The sequence below is a fragment of the Myxine glutinosa genome, chromosome 6 (assembly GCF_964187855.1).
Source record: "Myxine glutinosa chromosome 6, kmMyxGlut1.1, whole genome shotgun sequence".
Classification (NCBI taxonomy): Eukaryota; Metazoa; Chordata; class Myxini; order Myxiniformes; family Myxinidae; genus Myxine; species Myxine glutinosa.
In genome coordinates, this window is record NC_136266.1 from 2,951,272 (window position 1) to 2,969,032 (window position 17,761).

Below are 17,761 nucleotides of genomic sequence, written 5' to 3' on the forward strand. Positions count from 1 at the left end.
TTTGGTTTTTTAAATACTTGGGATACACAACAACACAACATGCATTTTAAAGGCCATTTTCCCTGCTAGAGCGGGGGTTAGCCTTGCGGGCCCCATAACAATCTTCTCCATTTTGCCCTATTTTCTGCATCTCTCCTTGTTAACCCCCTTGCCCGCATTTCTTCTTCCATCATCTTTAGCCAAGTCTTTCTCGGTCTTCCCCGTCTTCTACTTCCTTCTACATTCATTTCCATCACTCTTCTCAACCAGTCACTTTCATCCTTCCTCAACACATGACCAAACCATCTCAACCTGTTCCTCTTCACAGCATCAATCACAGGCTCTATTCCCATCATCTTTCGCAATTCATCATTTGTCTTCCTCTCTCTCAACGATACTCCGCACATCCGTCGAACCATTCGCATTTCCACCCTTTCCAACCTTCGTTGCTGCTCTACGTTCATTACCCATGTCTCGCTCCCATAAATCATAACACTTCTCACACATGCAGCATACACCTTTCCCTTCAGCTTCAACGACACTCCCCTCATCATCAGCACGCCACTCAATTCCCGAAACTTCTTCCATGCACATCTCACTCGAGCAACCGTTGCCGAGTCTGATCCACCTTCTCCATTCAGCATGTCTCCGAGGTAGCAAAATGTTTTCACACCTTCCAGCTTCACGCCGTCTCCAAGATCCAACTCAACATTTCCTCCATCTGCAGCTCCCTCTGTGCACACCTTACATTTGAATGTAGCTGCCACACTGGTTAATGACCCTCTCAGACCACTACATTTTTGATGAACCCACTCAGCGCACATTGTACACTGAATGGAGTTCACTCCGACACCCTTCCTACACACAGCACAGGGCCACTTCCCAGTTCTTTCCACCTCACCACATGCTTTACCACTTGCCATCACCTTCGTCTTTCCGATATTCACCTTCAGACCTTTTGTCTCCATACATTCCTTCCACGTGTTCATCTTTTCCTTCAGTCCATCCATACTTTCTGCAATCAACACCAGATCATCTGCATACAACAACTCCCATGGTAAACCCTCCTTTACGTTCTGAGCCAGCACCTCCATCACAGCTACAAATAGTAGCTTGGGATAAGGCTTGGGCTCGTACTTGGGATAAGGCTCGTAATAGAGCAGACACACACACACACACACACACACACACACACATGTACACACGTACACACGCACACAGTCACACACACACACATGTGCACACAGACATACTGATGAGACAAACACTTAACACAACCACTGAGTTTGGGGGAAGTGACGTCACTAACCTCACTTCCCGGGATACTCTGGGTACCAGCGACGTCATAACAATGGCGCCGCTTTTCTCACCACGCTCCTCAGCGGGGCATTTCCTCAAGAGGAATTTACTCCTCCCAATGGATGCCAACCAATGGGGGTTATCCATGCTCTTTCCTTTTCAAGCAAGGAAGCAGCACGTACCATTTTAAAAGTCTTTTGTATGACTTGAACCGGTTCAAACCGGATGGGTGGTTTTTACGAGACACCATCTCATTACTGGATGGCCGTTGGCTCCCTATGGGAGCTCATCCGCACTTTGCCTGGTGTTGTTTTTGGTCCTGGCAGGGTGTCAGTTACCCTCCCCAATAGCAAAGCCAGTGAGGGGTGTCAGTTTAGTCGCCGACAACCCAACCATGCGACAGGTAGCACTGGGTTACATGTTACCAGTAGCAGTCCCAAAAGACTGACCTGACCCTAAATGTTAAATTGTTGCCCAACCTAACACAGTAACTGCTGAATTGATCAAGGTGGTTGCAACTCGAGGAAGTTACTTTGCTTCTGGCATATTGCATGCAACCCTAAATTTAAATATTGTTGCGGATTCGGGGGTCGGCTCTCCCCTTATCAAGGGGGGATTAATCCCCTTGTCCGTGACTGACCGACCCGAGTCCGTAGAAATTATAACGCTCCTTCCGGTCGGTATTAGCTAGGGTCATTGGTCAATGAAGTCCCAAGTACCTACTTACTAACCCGACCATAAAGCAGGGAAATAACTCCTGCTCGAACCACGGACGTGATGGTAAATTTTTTTTTTTGTATACTGAATCGAGGCTCGTGAAAGAGCTAACATTTATTTCACAAACAAATCAACCAGACAAACAAAATATATAAAAAGAGGGAGCGGAAAGACAAGATGGGGAGAGAAGGGGAAGCACACAAACACAACATTTGAGAGCAGGGAGATGTGTGGGAGGGAGAGGGCTTGGGGGGAGGAGGCGTGGGAAGGGGGGGGGGGGGTTGGTGGGAGAACTATAAAACACAAGGACACCAAGGACTTCCAGGACAGAAGTTGGTATTTCAAAAAAGTGGATTTGGGGTGAAATTGTCGGGGGGTAGAAAAGATCAAGGTTTTGGATGGGGGAAGATAAGAGATGGTGGTGAACAGCTGTTTTAAAGACCTGGAGGGTGGAGTAGGATTGAAGAGAGTGAGGGAGTTTGTTCCAGAGGCGGGAGAAAAGAGGATTGAAGGAGTGAAGGTGAGCAGAGAGTCTTGATTTTGGCAGTTTAACCATAAGAGGGTTGCAAGCAGATCTTGTGCGACCTGTGGGAATATTTGGGGGACAGAGCCCAGAGAGAGCTGGGGGGGCATGGCCAGAGAGGAGTCGGTAGAAGACGGAAAGACCACCAACCTGCCTGCGGTGAATGAGTGAAAGGCCCTTGGAGTTAGCTTCATCGCGGGAGATTCCAATGATTCTGAACGCTTTGGTTTCAACAGCGTGAAGACGAGCTAGGTGTTTGGCAGGAGCACCAGCCCAGAGGGGAGAGCAGTATTCCATTGAGCTGCGGATGAAAGCCTTGTAAGTGTTGAGGAGCTCAGGTGTGCCAAGGAAGGACTTCGCACGACGGAGTATGCCCAGTCGGCGACTGGCTTTGGAGGCCAGATTTGAAATGTGGTTTTCCCAGGAAAGATCATGGCAGATAGTGAGACCCAAAAGCTTAAGTGACAGAACTTCGTGGAGAGGATTATTCAGAAAGTGAATGGGAGGGTTGTCCAGTCGGTCTTTTCGGAGAGACATCGTAAGAGTGTGAGATTTGTCAGGATTGAAAGACATGTTCCACTTGTTTGCCCAGTCTGTGATTTTGTCCAGGTCTGCAGAGAGTGAGGAGGCTGCAGACTGCCGATCTGAGGGATGAGGAATGGAGCGACAGAGAGTAGAGTCATCAGCAGAGAGATAGAGAGGATTTTCAAGAGAGTCAGAGAGATCATTGATGAAGACCAGAAAAAGCACAGGGCCCAGAACACTGCCTTGGGGAACTCCAGCCTGAGCAGGAAGAGGAGATGAGAGAAACCCATTCAGGGCCACACGTTGACTACGACTAGAGAGGAAGTCCGCCAGCCATGCGTGGAGATTTCCATGGATACCAAAGGAGGAGAGTTTGGTGAGCAGAGCGGGGTGCCTGACCGTATCGAAGGCACGTGATATGTCAAGGGAGACAGCTCTAATATCCTGTTTGGCATTGAGGACCTCCATCCATTGTTGAGAAAGCAGAAGCAGCATGTCCAGAGTAGAATGACCAGGTCTGAAACCAAATTGATGATCAGAGATCAAGCCATTGGAGAAGAGGAAAGATTTCATATCTGAAGCAATGATGGATTCCATGACTTTGCTGATAATTGGGAAAAGGCTGATTGGTCTGTCGTTGCTAGGATCTGTTTTTGCAACTTTTTTGTGCAAAGCGGTGATGTTGGCTGATTTATGCCGAGCGGTTAGCAATCCGCAGTCCGAGCCGTTAACAAATGACTAAACCCGATTCTGAGCGGTTTCCAAATCGTGCCACAGGTACTCAATTGAGAAAAGACGAAAGCGATCGAATAATAGGAAACCCAGAAAATAGGAAGAACAAAGAGTGGGTTTATTAATTATTTACAAGAAAAAGAAAAGGAAACGAAAGGAATATACAGGAGGAAGAAGAAGAAGCAGGACACAGGGCAGGCTTACCTATACAGCCTTAACTTAACGACCCCAGGACAAACATACACACTCACACGGGATGGTAGCTGGTAGGGGAGGAAGGTCCAAGCAGATGTCCAAGTTCCTCGTCCGGTCCCGACTCGTGCCGTGGTGGTGAGGGAAGCGGACCGGCAGTGCGTCGTTGTCATTGACCGCGAGCGGACCTTACAGATATCGGGGGAACTGGGATGCGGCGTACGTAATACGTATTTTGTGCCAAAGCTCTCTCTCTCCCGATCAATGTTCTTATCAAAGGCAGTTCGTATCAAAGGCAGTTCGTTTCAAACGAGCTCCCTCACGCAGTTCCTCAAGTCCCCAAGTCTGTGATAATCGAGCTCTCTCCGCGCAGTCCTTCAAAGGGCTTGGCGCGTGCACTTATATAATGCGCTCACAGATCAATGCGCGCTTCATCAAACCACGCCGGCCAGTGAGCTCACCTCAGCCCTGGTTGGTTGGCGAGGGCTCACCGGCTCTGCCCTTGATGGTGAGTTGACGTGGCCACACCTCGTTCTTGTGTCCCGCCCCATTTTTCCTCGGCCTAAGACCGCATGTTCAATGGCGTTTGGAGCGAGCGCTAAGGCGACGAAGGCTCAATGCAGCGAACGCTGCTAATCAAACCACGTGACAATTTGGGGAGAGACAAGCCCCGACTGTAGGGGCGCATAATGGCGTAGCTTGGAGAGAGCGGCTGCAAAATGAAGGGAAGGGCCTATTCTTATTTAATTGATGCAACGTAGATTCAACTATTGGGAACACGGCCTAATCTGACACATAATAAGGAAATAACTAAAGTTCCTATGGTGGCCTACGTGTTGCATATGGACTAACTAAGGGTGCCACCTTTAACCTTTTAAATGATGGGATATTTACAAGAACTATTTACAAAGTGAGGGTTCTAAAAACCGCAACAATATATATGAAACATTTACCGTTTTATTCTGAAAATAAATAGAACGTAAATGTTGACTCAATGAATACTAGCCAATATTATGGGGGGCAGGGGGAGGGTAATAGAACCATTAGCCACCACAATATGACACCACAATACCATACCTCACTACAACACCACACCATACCACACTATGACACCACAATGCGACACCACAATACGACACTACAATACCACACCACACTACGACACCACAATGCAACACCACAATACAACACTACAATACCATACCACACTATGACACCACAATGCGACACTACAATACCATACCACACTATGACACCACAATGCGACACTACAATACCACTCCACACTATGACACCACAATGCGACACCACAATGCGACACCACAATGCGACACCACAATGCAACACCACAATGCGACACCACAATGCAACACCACAATGCGACACCACAATGCAACACCACAATGCGACACCACAATGCAACACCACAATATGACACGACAATACCATACCACACTATGACACCACAATGCGACACTACAATACCATACCACACTATGACACCACAATGCGACACTACAATACCATACCACACTATGGCACCACAATGCGACACTACGACACCACAATGCAACAGCACAATACGACACTACAATACCATACCACACTATGACACCACAATGCGACACTACAATACCATACCGCACTGTGACTTCACAATGCGACACTACAATACCATACCACACTATGACACCACAATGCGACACTACAATACCACACCACACTATGACACCACAATGCAACACCACAATATGACACCACAATGCAACACCACAATACGACACTACAATACCATACCACTATGACACCACAATGCGACACTACAACACCATACCGCACTGTGACACCACAATGCGACACTACAATACCATACCACACTATGACACCACAATGCGACACTACAATACCATACCACACTATGACACCACAATGCGACACTACAATACCATACCACACTATGGCACCATAATGCGACACTACGACACCACAATGCAACACCACAATACGACACTACAATACCATACCACACTATGACACCACAATGCGACACTATAATACCATAACGCACTGTGACACCACAATGCGACACTACAATACCATACCACACTATGACACCACAATGCAACACTACAATACCACACCACACTATGACACCACAATGCAACACCACAATACGACACTACAATACCATACCACGCTATGGCACCATAATACGACATTACAATACCATACCACACTATGTCACCACAATACAACACTACAATACCATACAATACCATACAACACTACGACAACACAATGCAACACCACAATATGACACTACAATACCACACCATACTATGACACCACAATGCAACACCACACTATGATACCACAATGCAACACCACAATACAACACCACAATGCTCTTATAGATTTAATATTTCCATCACGACATCTTTTGACATTGTTCCCTCACAATCCCACAACAAAAGTCAAAATATGTCGTAATGGTAATCCATAAAAGCATTGTAGTGTCACATTGTCGTGTTGCATTGTGGTGTCATTCGTACCTTGTTTGGTTGTTTTCTTGAGATTTCATCCCTCTGTGTTTTTACTTTTTTAATGTTTTTTTTTGTATAGATAGACAGACGGTAAATGTCAAGTGAATCGGATAAAAATTGACGATTGATGTGACCGTGACCTTTTGACCTCAAAAACAACAGGCTTCCAGCTTTGCATGCTTGTAAATGCGGTGTTTGAAATTGCTGTGGTGGTAAATGCCATGTATGAAATTGCCGTAATGGTAAATGCGGTGTATGAAATTGCTGTGGTGGTAAATGCGGTGTATGAAATTGCTGTGGTGGTAAATGTGGTGTATGAAATTGCTGTGGTGGCAAATGTGGTGTGTGTGTATGATGCTGATTATATTTAATAAATTGACGCCATGTGAGCCTGACAAATCTGGACATGGAGAAAGTGAAAAGGAAATTGATTCATTTACATTGATAAGAAAGGAACTGTTGAACGTCTTGCAGACAATGCAATTGTATAGAAATACAGAAATGTACATAAATCATAAAAAGATGTAAGAGGGGATTTTAAATGCTTCACGTGATACAGTAAATGTATCAATGGTGATAATGGTAAAAAGGTCATTTAGCATGAGTGACAGGCTAAGTGACCCACCACATCTGATACCTGCTGAAATGAGTACAAAACCCCAAACCATCTTCAATATCTGAACTCTTCCTTCCACAGGAAAACACCGCATTGTTCTCATTTCTGTTTACCATTGAAGCGTGCTTCACAGAGAGTGAAGGTGAGTTTTTGGCTGCGCATCATAAGTTGTGGTGCGTGTTGTATCCAGGGATAAATCTTTGTGACTCGTGCTTGCAATATGATACAAAACAAATAAGAAAGAGCAATCACAGATTGCAGACCCTCACCAGGACGTGTTATTTGTGGTTTTTAAGGCTTTTGTGTTAAAACAAATATGGCGGCCAAACCACGTGACCGATGACCTCATCCTTACTTTTTTTTTCTCCACCAATTTTCCCTTAGATTATGCTCAAGAAATTTAATCTTGATCGGATTAAGTTTTGTACTCGTCGAATTATAACGTCATAATGGAGGAACCTATGACATTATCATTAACATATGCCATTCCCCATGGAGAGTTCTTTACAATGAGCCTTGTCTCAATTTATTCTGTGCAGCGCTTTTGGAGATATACAGGTGCAAAGTTTTTCGGTTTTTCCAAGATGGCGCCCATACCACGTGACGCACGACGTCATTATTATCACTAAAAAAAATTATACATGAGTTGCACCTGTGGTGAAAATTTCCTGTCAATCGGACCAACCGTTGCAGAGAAAATCATATTTATTCTGTGTGGACAAACAGACAAACAGACAGATGAAAAATCGGTCAGAGACGGAGGACTTGCCGGAATGGACTTTTTTATCAGCCATTTTGGACAAATATGGCGGTCTTGTTGTATGCAGATGATCTGGTGTTGATTGCAGAAAGTATGGATGGACTGAAAGAAAAGATGAACAAGTGGAAGGAATGGATGGAGACAAAAGGTCTGAAGGTGAATATAGGAAAGACGAAGGTGATGGCAAGTGGTAAAGCATGTGTTGAGGTGGAAAGAACTGGGAAGTGGCCCTGTGCTGTGTGCAAGAAGGGTGTCGGAGTGAATTCCATTCAATGTGCAATGTGCGCTGAGTGGGTTCATCAAAAATGTAGTGGTCTGAGAGGGTCATTAACCAGTGTGGCAGCTACATTCAAATGTAAGGTGTGCACAGAGGGAGCTGCAGATGGAGGAAATGTTGAGTTGGATTTTGGAGACGGCGTGAAGTTGGAAGGTGTGAAAACATTTTGCTACCTAGGAGACATGCTGAATGGAGAAGGTGGATTAGACTCGGCAACGGTTGCTCGAGTGAGATGTGCATGGAAGAAGTTTCGGGAACTGAGTGGCATGCTGATGAGGAGGGGAGTGTCGTTGAAGTTGAAGGGAAAGGTGTATGCTGCATGTGTGAGAAGTGTTATGATTTATGGGAGAGAGACATGGGTAATGAACGTAGAGCAGCAACGAAGGCTGGAAAGGGTGGAAATGCGAATGGTTCAGTGGATGTGTGGAGTATCGCTGAGAGAATATAATGAATGAATGAATGATTGTTTTAAGGCCATTTTCCCCACTAGAGTGGGGGTTAGCCTTGCGGGCCCCGTGACAATCATGGTTCCATGTTTGAGGCAATGTTTTATGGCCGGATGCCCTTCCTGACGCCAACCCTTGGTCACGCTCTTACGATGCGCAGGGATACGGTGTACCTATTCTAAATCGGGGTACACACCGTGATCATTCATCCCAGCAAGCTGGTACTCACTTTGCCGACCTCGGAAGGATGACAGGCTGAGTCAACCCCCCTGGCGTTAAATTCAGCGATCGACCGGGATTCGAACCCAGGATCCTAGGATCCCAAACCGGCACCCTAACCGCTAAGCCAACACCAGGCTGAGAGAGAGGAAGACAAATGATGAATTGTGAAAGATGAATGGGAATTGGCCTGTGATTGATGCTGTGAAGAGAAACAGGTTGAGATGGTTTGGTCATGTGTTGAGGAAGGATGAAAGTGACTGGTTGAGAAGAGTGATGGAAATGAATGTAGAAGGAAGTAGAGGACGGGGAAGACCGAGAAAGACTTGGCTGAAGATGGTGGAAGAAGAAATGCGGGCAAGGGGGTTAACAAGGAGAGATGCAGAAAATAGGGCAAAATGGAGAAGATTGTCATGGGGACCGGACCGCAATGCCAACCCCCGCTCTAGCAGGGAAAATGGCCTTAAAATGCATGTTGTTGTTGTTGTTGTTGTTGTTGTATGGCGGCCGAACCACGTGACCGATGACGTCATCATTATTTGTTTTCTAAACTAATTTATTCCATGATGATGCTCAAGAAATTTCATCTTGATCGGATGAAGTTTTGTACTTGTCGAATTATGACGTCATAATGGAGGCACCTATGACATCATCATTAACATATTTTATTCCCCATGGAGAGTTCTTTACAATGAGCCACGTGTCGATTTTTTCCATTCAGCACTTTCAGAGATCGAGGTGCAAAGTTTTTCTGTTTTTCTAAGATGGCAGCCGAACCACGTGACTGATGACATCATCATTAACATATTTTATTCCCCCTGGAGAGTTCTTTACAATGAGCCATGTCTCAATTTTTTCTATTCTGCACTTTCGGAGATATGGAGGTGCAAAGTTTTTCCCTTTTTCGATGATGGCGGCCGAACCACGTGACCGATGACATCATCATTAACATATTTTATTCCCCATGGCGAGTTCTTTACAATGAGCCATGTCTCAATTTTTGTCTATTCTGCACTTTCGGAGATATAGAGGTGCAAAGTTTTTCGGTTTTTCCAAGATGGCGGCCGAACCACGTGACCAATGACGTCATCAATTGGGCACAGTCTATTCCAGGGCAAGACAAATATGTTTGTAAAGTTTAGTGATTCTACGTGCAACGGTGTAGACGTAGTGCTGCGCACAGACAAACAGACAGACAGACGGACAAACCAACCGATCAACATACTTGCCGGAATCTTTTCCGGCAAGTAACAAACGGACTCAAATGCAATAACCTCTCCTCTGGCAAGGGAAACAAACATGCACAAGTGTGACATTTGTACAGCGTATGGACCTTCACGGACTCAGTCCCACTATGGACCCCCGCAAATCCGGACCCACCACAGACCCCTGTGGACTCGGTCTCACCGCGCACTCGGTCCTACCGCAGACCCGGTCCCACTATGGACCTAAACGGACTCGGTCCCACTATGGACCTTCACGGACTCGGGCCCACTATGGACCTCCGCAGACTCGGTCCCACCGCAGACCCGGTCCCACTATGGACTTCCATGGACTTGGACCCACCACATACCCCCGCGGACTCAGTCTCAGTGCAGACTCAATCCCACCACGGACTCGGTCTCACTGCAGACTCGGTCCCACCACGGACTCAGTCTCATGGCAGACTCGGTCCCACCACAGACCCAGTCCCACTATGGACGTCCGCGGACTTGGTTCCACTATGGACATCCGTGGACTCAGACCCATCACAGACCCACCCCTCGGACTCGGTCCTACTGCAGACCCTGTCCCAGTATAAGCCTCCATGGACCCGGTCCCACTATGGATTGGCTCATTAATAACCTTTAACTTCAGAGCCAAATGCATTATCATTTTGCATCAGTCATCCTGGTGATGAGAACAATCCACCATAATACAATTGTGCTGGGACAATTGAGAATGCTTCAAATTTCCTCAAGGTATTCTGCCCATCTCCCCAATCATTTCCACCCTTGGTGACTGACTGTTCCACACCTGAGACTTATTGAAGGTGGCTCTGCATTGGTACCCTTATCAGGTTTGTCAAAACATTCCAAGTGCAATTTGTTCTAACTGATTCTGCTTCCTTCAGGTTTTATCACCGACACTGCTTTGAATTTATTTTCTCATTTCTTCATGCCTCCCTCTTCATTCCTTTTCTCATTTCTTCATGCCTCCCTCTTCAATCCTTTTCTCATTTCGTCATGCCTCCCTCTTCATTCCTTTTCTCATTTATTCATGCCTCTGTCTTCATCCATTTTCTCATTTCTTCATGCCTCCCTCTTCAATCCTTTTCTCATTTCGTCATGCCTCCCTCTTCATTCCTTTTCTCATTTATTCATGCCTCTGTCTTCATCCATTTTCTCATTTATTTATGCCTCCCTCTTCATTCCTTTTCTCATTTATTCATGCCTCCCTCTTCATTCCTTTTCTCATTTATTCATGCCTCCGTCTTCATCCATTTTCTCATTTATTTATGCCATCTCTTCATTCCTTTTCTCATTTCTTCATTCCTCCGTCTTCATTCCTTTTCTCATTTCTTCATGCCTCTCTCTTCATTCCTTTTCTCATTTCTTCATTCCTCCCTCTTCATTTCTTTTCGCATTTATTCATGCCTCCCTCTTCATTCCTTTTCTCATTTCTTCATGCCTCCCTCTTCATTCCTTTTCTCATTTTTTCATGCCTCCCTCTTCATTCCTTTTCTCATTTCTTCATGCCTCCCTCTTCATTCCTTTTCTCATTTTTTCATTCCTCCCTCTTCATTCCTTTTCTCATTTATTCATGCCTCCCTCGTCATCCATTTTCTCATTTCTTCATGCCTCCCTCTTCATTCCTTTTCTCATTTTTTCATGCCTCCCTCTTCATTCCTTTTCTCATTTCTTCATGCCTCCCTCTTCATTCCTTTTCTCATTTCTTCATGCCTCCCTCTTCAATCCTTTTCTCATTTCTTCATGCCTCCCTCTTCATTCCTTTTCTTATTTCTTGATGCGTCTCTCTTCATTCCTTTTCTCATTTTTTCATTCCTCCCTCTTCATTCCTTTTCTCATTTATTCATGCCTCCCTCTTCATTCCTTTTCTCATTTATTCATGCCTCCGTCTTCATCCATTTTCTCATTTATTTATGCCTCCCTCTTCATCCATTTTCTCATTTATTTATGCCTCTCTCTTCATTCCTTTCCTCATTTCTTCATTCCTCCCTCTTCATTCCTTTTCTCATTTCTTCATGCCTCTCTTCATTCCTTTTCTCATTTCTTCATTCCTCCCTCTTCATTCCTTTTCTCATTTCTTCATTCCTCCCTCTTCATTCCTTTTCTCATTTCTTCATGCCTCTCTTCATTCCTTTTCTCATTTCTTCATTCCTCCCTCTTCATTCCTTTTCTCATTTCTTCATGCCTCCCTCTTCATTCCTTTTCTCATTTCTTTATTCCTCCCTCTTCATTTCTTTTCTCATTTCTTCATGCCTCCCTCTTCATTCCTTTTCTCATTTATTCATGCCTCCCTCTTCATTCCTTTTCTCATTTCTTCATGCCTCCCTCTTCATTCCTTTTCTCATTTCTTCATTCCTCCCTCTTCAATCCTTTTCTCATTTATTCATGCCTCCCTCTTCATCCATTTTCTCATTTCTTCATGCCTCCCTCTTCATTTCTTTTCTCATTTATTCATGCCTCCCTCTTCATTCCTTTTCTCATTTATTTATGCCTCCCTCTTCATTCCTTTTCTCATTTATTCATGCCTCCGTCTTCATCCATTTTCTCATTTATTTATGCCTCTCTCTTCATTCCTTTTCTCATTTCTTCATTCCTCCCTCTTCATTCCTTTTCTCATTTCTTCATGCCTCCCTCTTCATGCATTTTCTCATTTCTTCATCCCTCCCTCTTCATTCCTTTTCTCATTTCTTCATGCCTCCCTCTTCATTCCTTTTCTCATTTATTTATGCCTCCGTCTTCATCCATTTTCTCATTTATTTATGCCTCTCTCTTCATTCCTTTTCTCATTTCTTCATTCCTCCCTCTTCATTCCTTTTCTCATTTCTTCATGCCTGCCTCTTCAATCCTTTTCTCATTTCTTCATTCCTCCCTCTTCATTCCTTTTCTCATTTCTTCATGCCTTTTCTCATTTCTTCATGCCTCCCTCTTCATTCCTTTTCTCATTTCTTCATGCCTCCCTCTTCATTCCTTTTCTCATTTATTCATGCCTCCCTCTTCATCCATTTTCTCATTTCTTCATGCCTCCCTCTTCATTCCTTTTCTCATTTCTTCATGCCTCCCTCTTCATTCCTTTTCTCATTTCTTCATGCCTCCCTCTTCATTCCTTTTCTCATTTCTTCATGCCTCCCTCTTCATTCCTTTTCTCTTTCTTCATGCCTCCCTCTTCATTCCTTTTCTCATTTCTTCATGCCTCCCTCTTCATTCCTTTTCTCATTTCTTCATGCATCCCTCTTCATTCCTTTTCTCATTTCTTCATGCCTCCCTCTTCATTCCTTTTCTCATTTCTTCATGCCTCCCTCTTCATTCCTTTTCTCATTTCTTCATGCCTCTCTCTTCATTCCTTTTCTCATTTCTTCATGCCTCTCTCTTCATTCCTTTTCTCATTTCTTCATGCCTCCCTCTTCATTCCTTTTCTCATTTCTTCATTCCTCCCTCTTCATGCCTTTTCTCATTTCTTCATTCCTCCCTCTTCATCTATTTTCTCATTTATTTATGCCTCCGTCTTCATCCATTTTCTCATTTATTTATGCCTCTCTCTTCATTCCTTTTCTCATTTCTTCATTCCTCCCTCTTCATCCATTTTCTCATTTATTTATGCCTCCGTCTTCATCCATTTTCTCATTTATTTATGCCTCGCTCTTCATTCCTTTTCTCATTTCTTCATTCCTCCCTCTTCATTCCTTTTCTCATTTCTTCATGCCTCTCTCTTCATTCCTTTTCTCATTTTTTCATGCCTCCCTCTTCATTCCTTTTCTCATTTTTTCATGCCTCCCTCTTCATTCCTTTTCTCATATTTTCATTCCTCCCTCTTCATTCCTTTTCTCATTTATTCATGCCTCCCTCGTCATCCATTTTCTCATTTCTTCATGCCTCCCTCTTCATTCCTTTTCTCATATTTTCATTCCTCCCTCTTCATTCCTTTTCTCATTTATTCATGCCTCCCTCGTCATCCATTTTCTCATTTCTTCATGCCTCCCTCTTCATTCCTTTTCTCATTTCTTCATGCCTCTCTCTTCATTCCTTTTCTCATTTCTTCATGCCTCTCTCTTCATTTCTTTTCTCATTTCTTCATGCCTCCCTCTTCATTCCTTTGCTCATTTCTTCATGCCTCCCTCTTCATTCCTTTTCTCATTTCTTCATGCCTCCCTCTTCATTCCTTTTCTCATATTTTCATTCCTCCCTCTTCATTCCTTTTCTCATTTATTCATGCCTCCCTCGTCATCCATTTTCTCATTTCTTCATGCCTCCCTCTTCATTCCTTTTTCTCATTTTTTCATGCCTCGCTCTTCATTCCTTTTCTCATTTCTTCATGCCTCCCTCTTCATTCCTTTTCTCATTTATTCATGCCTCCGTCTTCATCCATTTTCTCATTTATTTATGCCTCCCTCTTCATTCCTTTTCTCATTTCTTCATTCCTCCCTCTTCATTCCTTTTCTCATTTCTTCATGCCTGCCTCTTCAATCCTTTTCTCATTTCTTCATTCCTCCCTCTTCATTCCTTTTCTCATTTCTTCATTCCTTTTCTCATTTCTTCATGCCTCCCTCTTCATTCCTTTTCTCATTTCTTCATGCCTCCGTCTTCATTCCTTTTCTCATTTCTTCATGCTTCCCTCTTCATTCCTTTTCTCATTTCTTCATGCCTCCCTCTTCATTCCTTTTCTCATTTCTTCATGCTTCCCTCTTCATTCCTTTTCTCATTTCTTCATGCCTCTCTCTTCATTCCTTTTCTCATTTCTTCATGCCTCCCTCTTCATTCCTTTTCTCATTTCTTCATGCCTCCCTCTTCATTCCTTTTCTCATTTATTCATGCCTCCATCTTCATTCCTTTTCTCATTTCTTCATGCCTCCCTCTTCATTCCTTTTCTCATTTATTCATGCCTCCGTCTTCATCCATTTTCTCATTTCTTCATGCCTCCCTCTTCATTCCTTTTCTCATTTCTTCATGCTTCCCTCTTCATTCCTTTTCTCATTTCTTCATGCCTCCCTCTTAATTTCTTTTCTCATTTCTTCATGCCTCCCTCTTCATTCCTTTTCTCATTTATTCATGCCTCTGTCTTCATCCATTTTCTCATTTATTTATGCCTCCCTCTTCATTCCTTTTCTCATTTATTCATGCCTCCGTCTTCATCCATTTTCTCATTTATTTATGCCGCCGTCTTCATCCATTTTCTCATTTATTTATGCCTCGATCTTCATTCCTTTTCTCATTTCTTCATTCCTCCCTCTTCATTCCTTTTCTCATTTCTTCATTCCTCCCTCTTCATTCCTTTTCTCATTTCTTCATGCCTCTCTCTTCATTCCTTTTCTCATTTCTTCATGCCTCTCTCTTCATTTCTTTTCTCATTTCTTCATGCCTCCCTCTTCATTCCTTTTCTCATTTCTTCATGCCTCCCTCTTCATTCCTTTTCTCATTTTTTCATGCCTCCCTCGTCATCCATTTTCTCATTTCTTCATGCCTCCCTCGTCATCCATTTTCTCATTTCTTCATGCCTCCCTCTTCATTCCTTTTCTCATTTTTTCATGCCTCCCTCTTCATTCCTTTTCTCATTTCTTCATGCCTCCCTCTTCATTCCTTTTCTCATTTCTTCATGCCTCCCTCTTCATTCCTTTTCTTATTTCTTGATGCGTCTCTCTTCATTCCTTTTCTCATTTCTTCATGCCTCCCTCTTCATTCCTTTTCTCATTTTTTCATGCCTCCCTCTTCATTCCTTTTCTCATTTATTCATGCCTCCATCTTCATCCATTTTCTCATTTCTTCATGCCTCCCTCTTCATTCCTTTTCTCATTTATTCATGCCTCTGTCTTCATCCATTTTCGCATTTATTTATGCCTCCCTCTTCATTCCTTTTCTCATTTATTCATGCCTCCGTCTTCATCCATTTTCTCATTTATTTATGCCTCCCTCTTCATTCCTTTTCTCATTTATTCATGCCTCCGTCTTCATCCATTTTCTCATTTATTTATGCCTCGATCTTCATTCCTTTTCTCATTTCTTCATTCCTCCCTCTTCATTCCTTTTCTCATTTCTTCATTCCTCCCTCTTCATTTCTTTTCTCATTTCTTCATGCCTCCCTCTTCATGCCTTTTCTCATTTCTTCATTCCTCCCTCTTCATCCATTTTCTCATTTATTTATGCCTCCGTCTTCATCCATTTTCTCATTTATTTATGCCTCTCTCTTCATTCCTTTTCTCATTTCTTCATTCCTCCCTCTTCATCCATTTTCTCATTTATTTATGCCTCCGTCTTCATCCATTTTCTCATTTATTTATGCCTCCGTCTTCATCCATTTTCTCATTTATTTATGCCTCCCTCTTCATTCCTTTTCTCATTTCTTCATGCCTCCCTCTTCATTCCTTTTCTTATTTCTTGATGCGTCTCTCTTCATTCTTTTCTCATTTCTTCATGCCTCTCTCTTCATTTCTTTTCTCATTTCTTCATTCCTCCCTCTTCATTCCTTTTCTCATTTATTCATGCCTCCCTCGTCATCCATTTTCTCATTTCTTCATGCCTCCCTCTTCATTCCTTTTCTCATTTTTTCATGCCTCGCTCTTCATTCCTTTTCTCATTTCTTCATTCCTCCCTCTTCATTCCTTTTCTCATTTCTTCATGCCTCCCTCTTCATTCCTTTTCTTATTTCTTGATGCGTCTCTCTTCATTCCTTTTCTCATTTCTTCATGCCTCCCTCTTCATTCCTTTTCTCATTTTTTCATGCCTCCCTCTTCATTCCTTTTCTCATTTATTCATGCCTCCGTCTTCATCCATTTTCTCATTTCTTCATGCCTCCCTCTTAATTTATTTTCACATTTCTTCATGCCTCCCTCTTCATTCCTTTTCTCATTTATTCATGCCTCTGTCTTCATCCATTTTCGCATTTATTTATGCCTCCCTCTTCATTCCTTTTCTCATTTATTCATGCCTCCGTCTTCATCCATTTTCTCATTTATTTATGCCTCCCTCTTCATTCCTTTTCTCATTTATTCATGCCTCCGTCTTCATCCATTTTCTCATTTATTTATGCCTCCGTCTTCATCCATTTTCTCATTTATTTATGCCTCGATCTTCATTCCTTTTCTCATTTCTTCATTCCTCCCTCTTCATTCCTTTTCTCATTTCTTCATTCCTCCCTCTTCATTTCTTTTCTCATTTCTTCATGCCTCCCTCTTCATGCCTTTTCTCATTTCTTCATTCCTCCCTCTTTATCCATTTTCTCATTTATTTATGCCTCCGTCTTCATCCATTTTCTCATTTATTTATGCCTTGCTCTTCATTCCTTTTCTCATTTCTTCATTCCTCCCTCTTCATCCATTTTCTCATTTATTTATGCCTCCGTTTTCATCCATTTTCTCATTTATTTATGCCTCGCTCTTCATTCCTTTTCTCATTTCTTCATTCCTCTTCTCATTTCTTCATCCCTCCCTCTTCATTCCTTTTCTCATTTCTTCATGCCTCCCTCTTCATTCCTTTTCTCATTTATTTATGCCTCCCTCTTCATTCCTTTTCTCATTTATTCATGCCTCCGTCTTCATCCATTTTCTCATTTATTTATGCCTCTCTCTTCATTCCTTTTCTCATTTCTTCATTCCTCCCTCTTCATTCCTTTTCTCATTTCTTCATGCCTGCCTCTTCAATCCTTTTCTCATTTCTTCATTCCTCCCTCTTCATTCCTTTTCTCATTTCTTCATGCCTTTTCTCATTTCTTCATGC

General features: G+C 43.2%; 1 protein-coding gene across 7 annotated transcripts in view; it reads left to right on the plus strand.

Moving 5' to 3' along the window:
• MKS1 (MKS transition zone complex subunit 1) overlaps positions 1–17,761 on the plus strand; it is a 101,437-nt gene that overhangs the window by 79,048 nt on the left and 4,628 nt on the right. For all 7 annotated transcript variants that reach the window (XR_010984899.2, XR_010984898.2, XR_010984900.2 and 4 more), the window contains exon 13: positions 7,208–7,268. Coding sequence is in view for 4 of the 7 variants with exons in the window: in XM_068119522.2 (XP_067975623.2) it covers positions 7,208–7,268 (61 nt within the window). In the remaining 3 variants the exon portion in view is untranslated. The remainder of the gene's footprint in view (positions 1–7,207; positions 7,269–17,761) is intronic.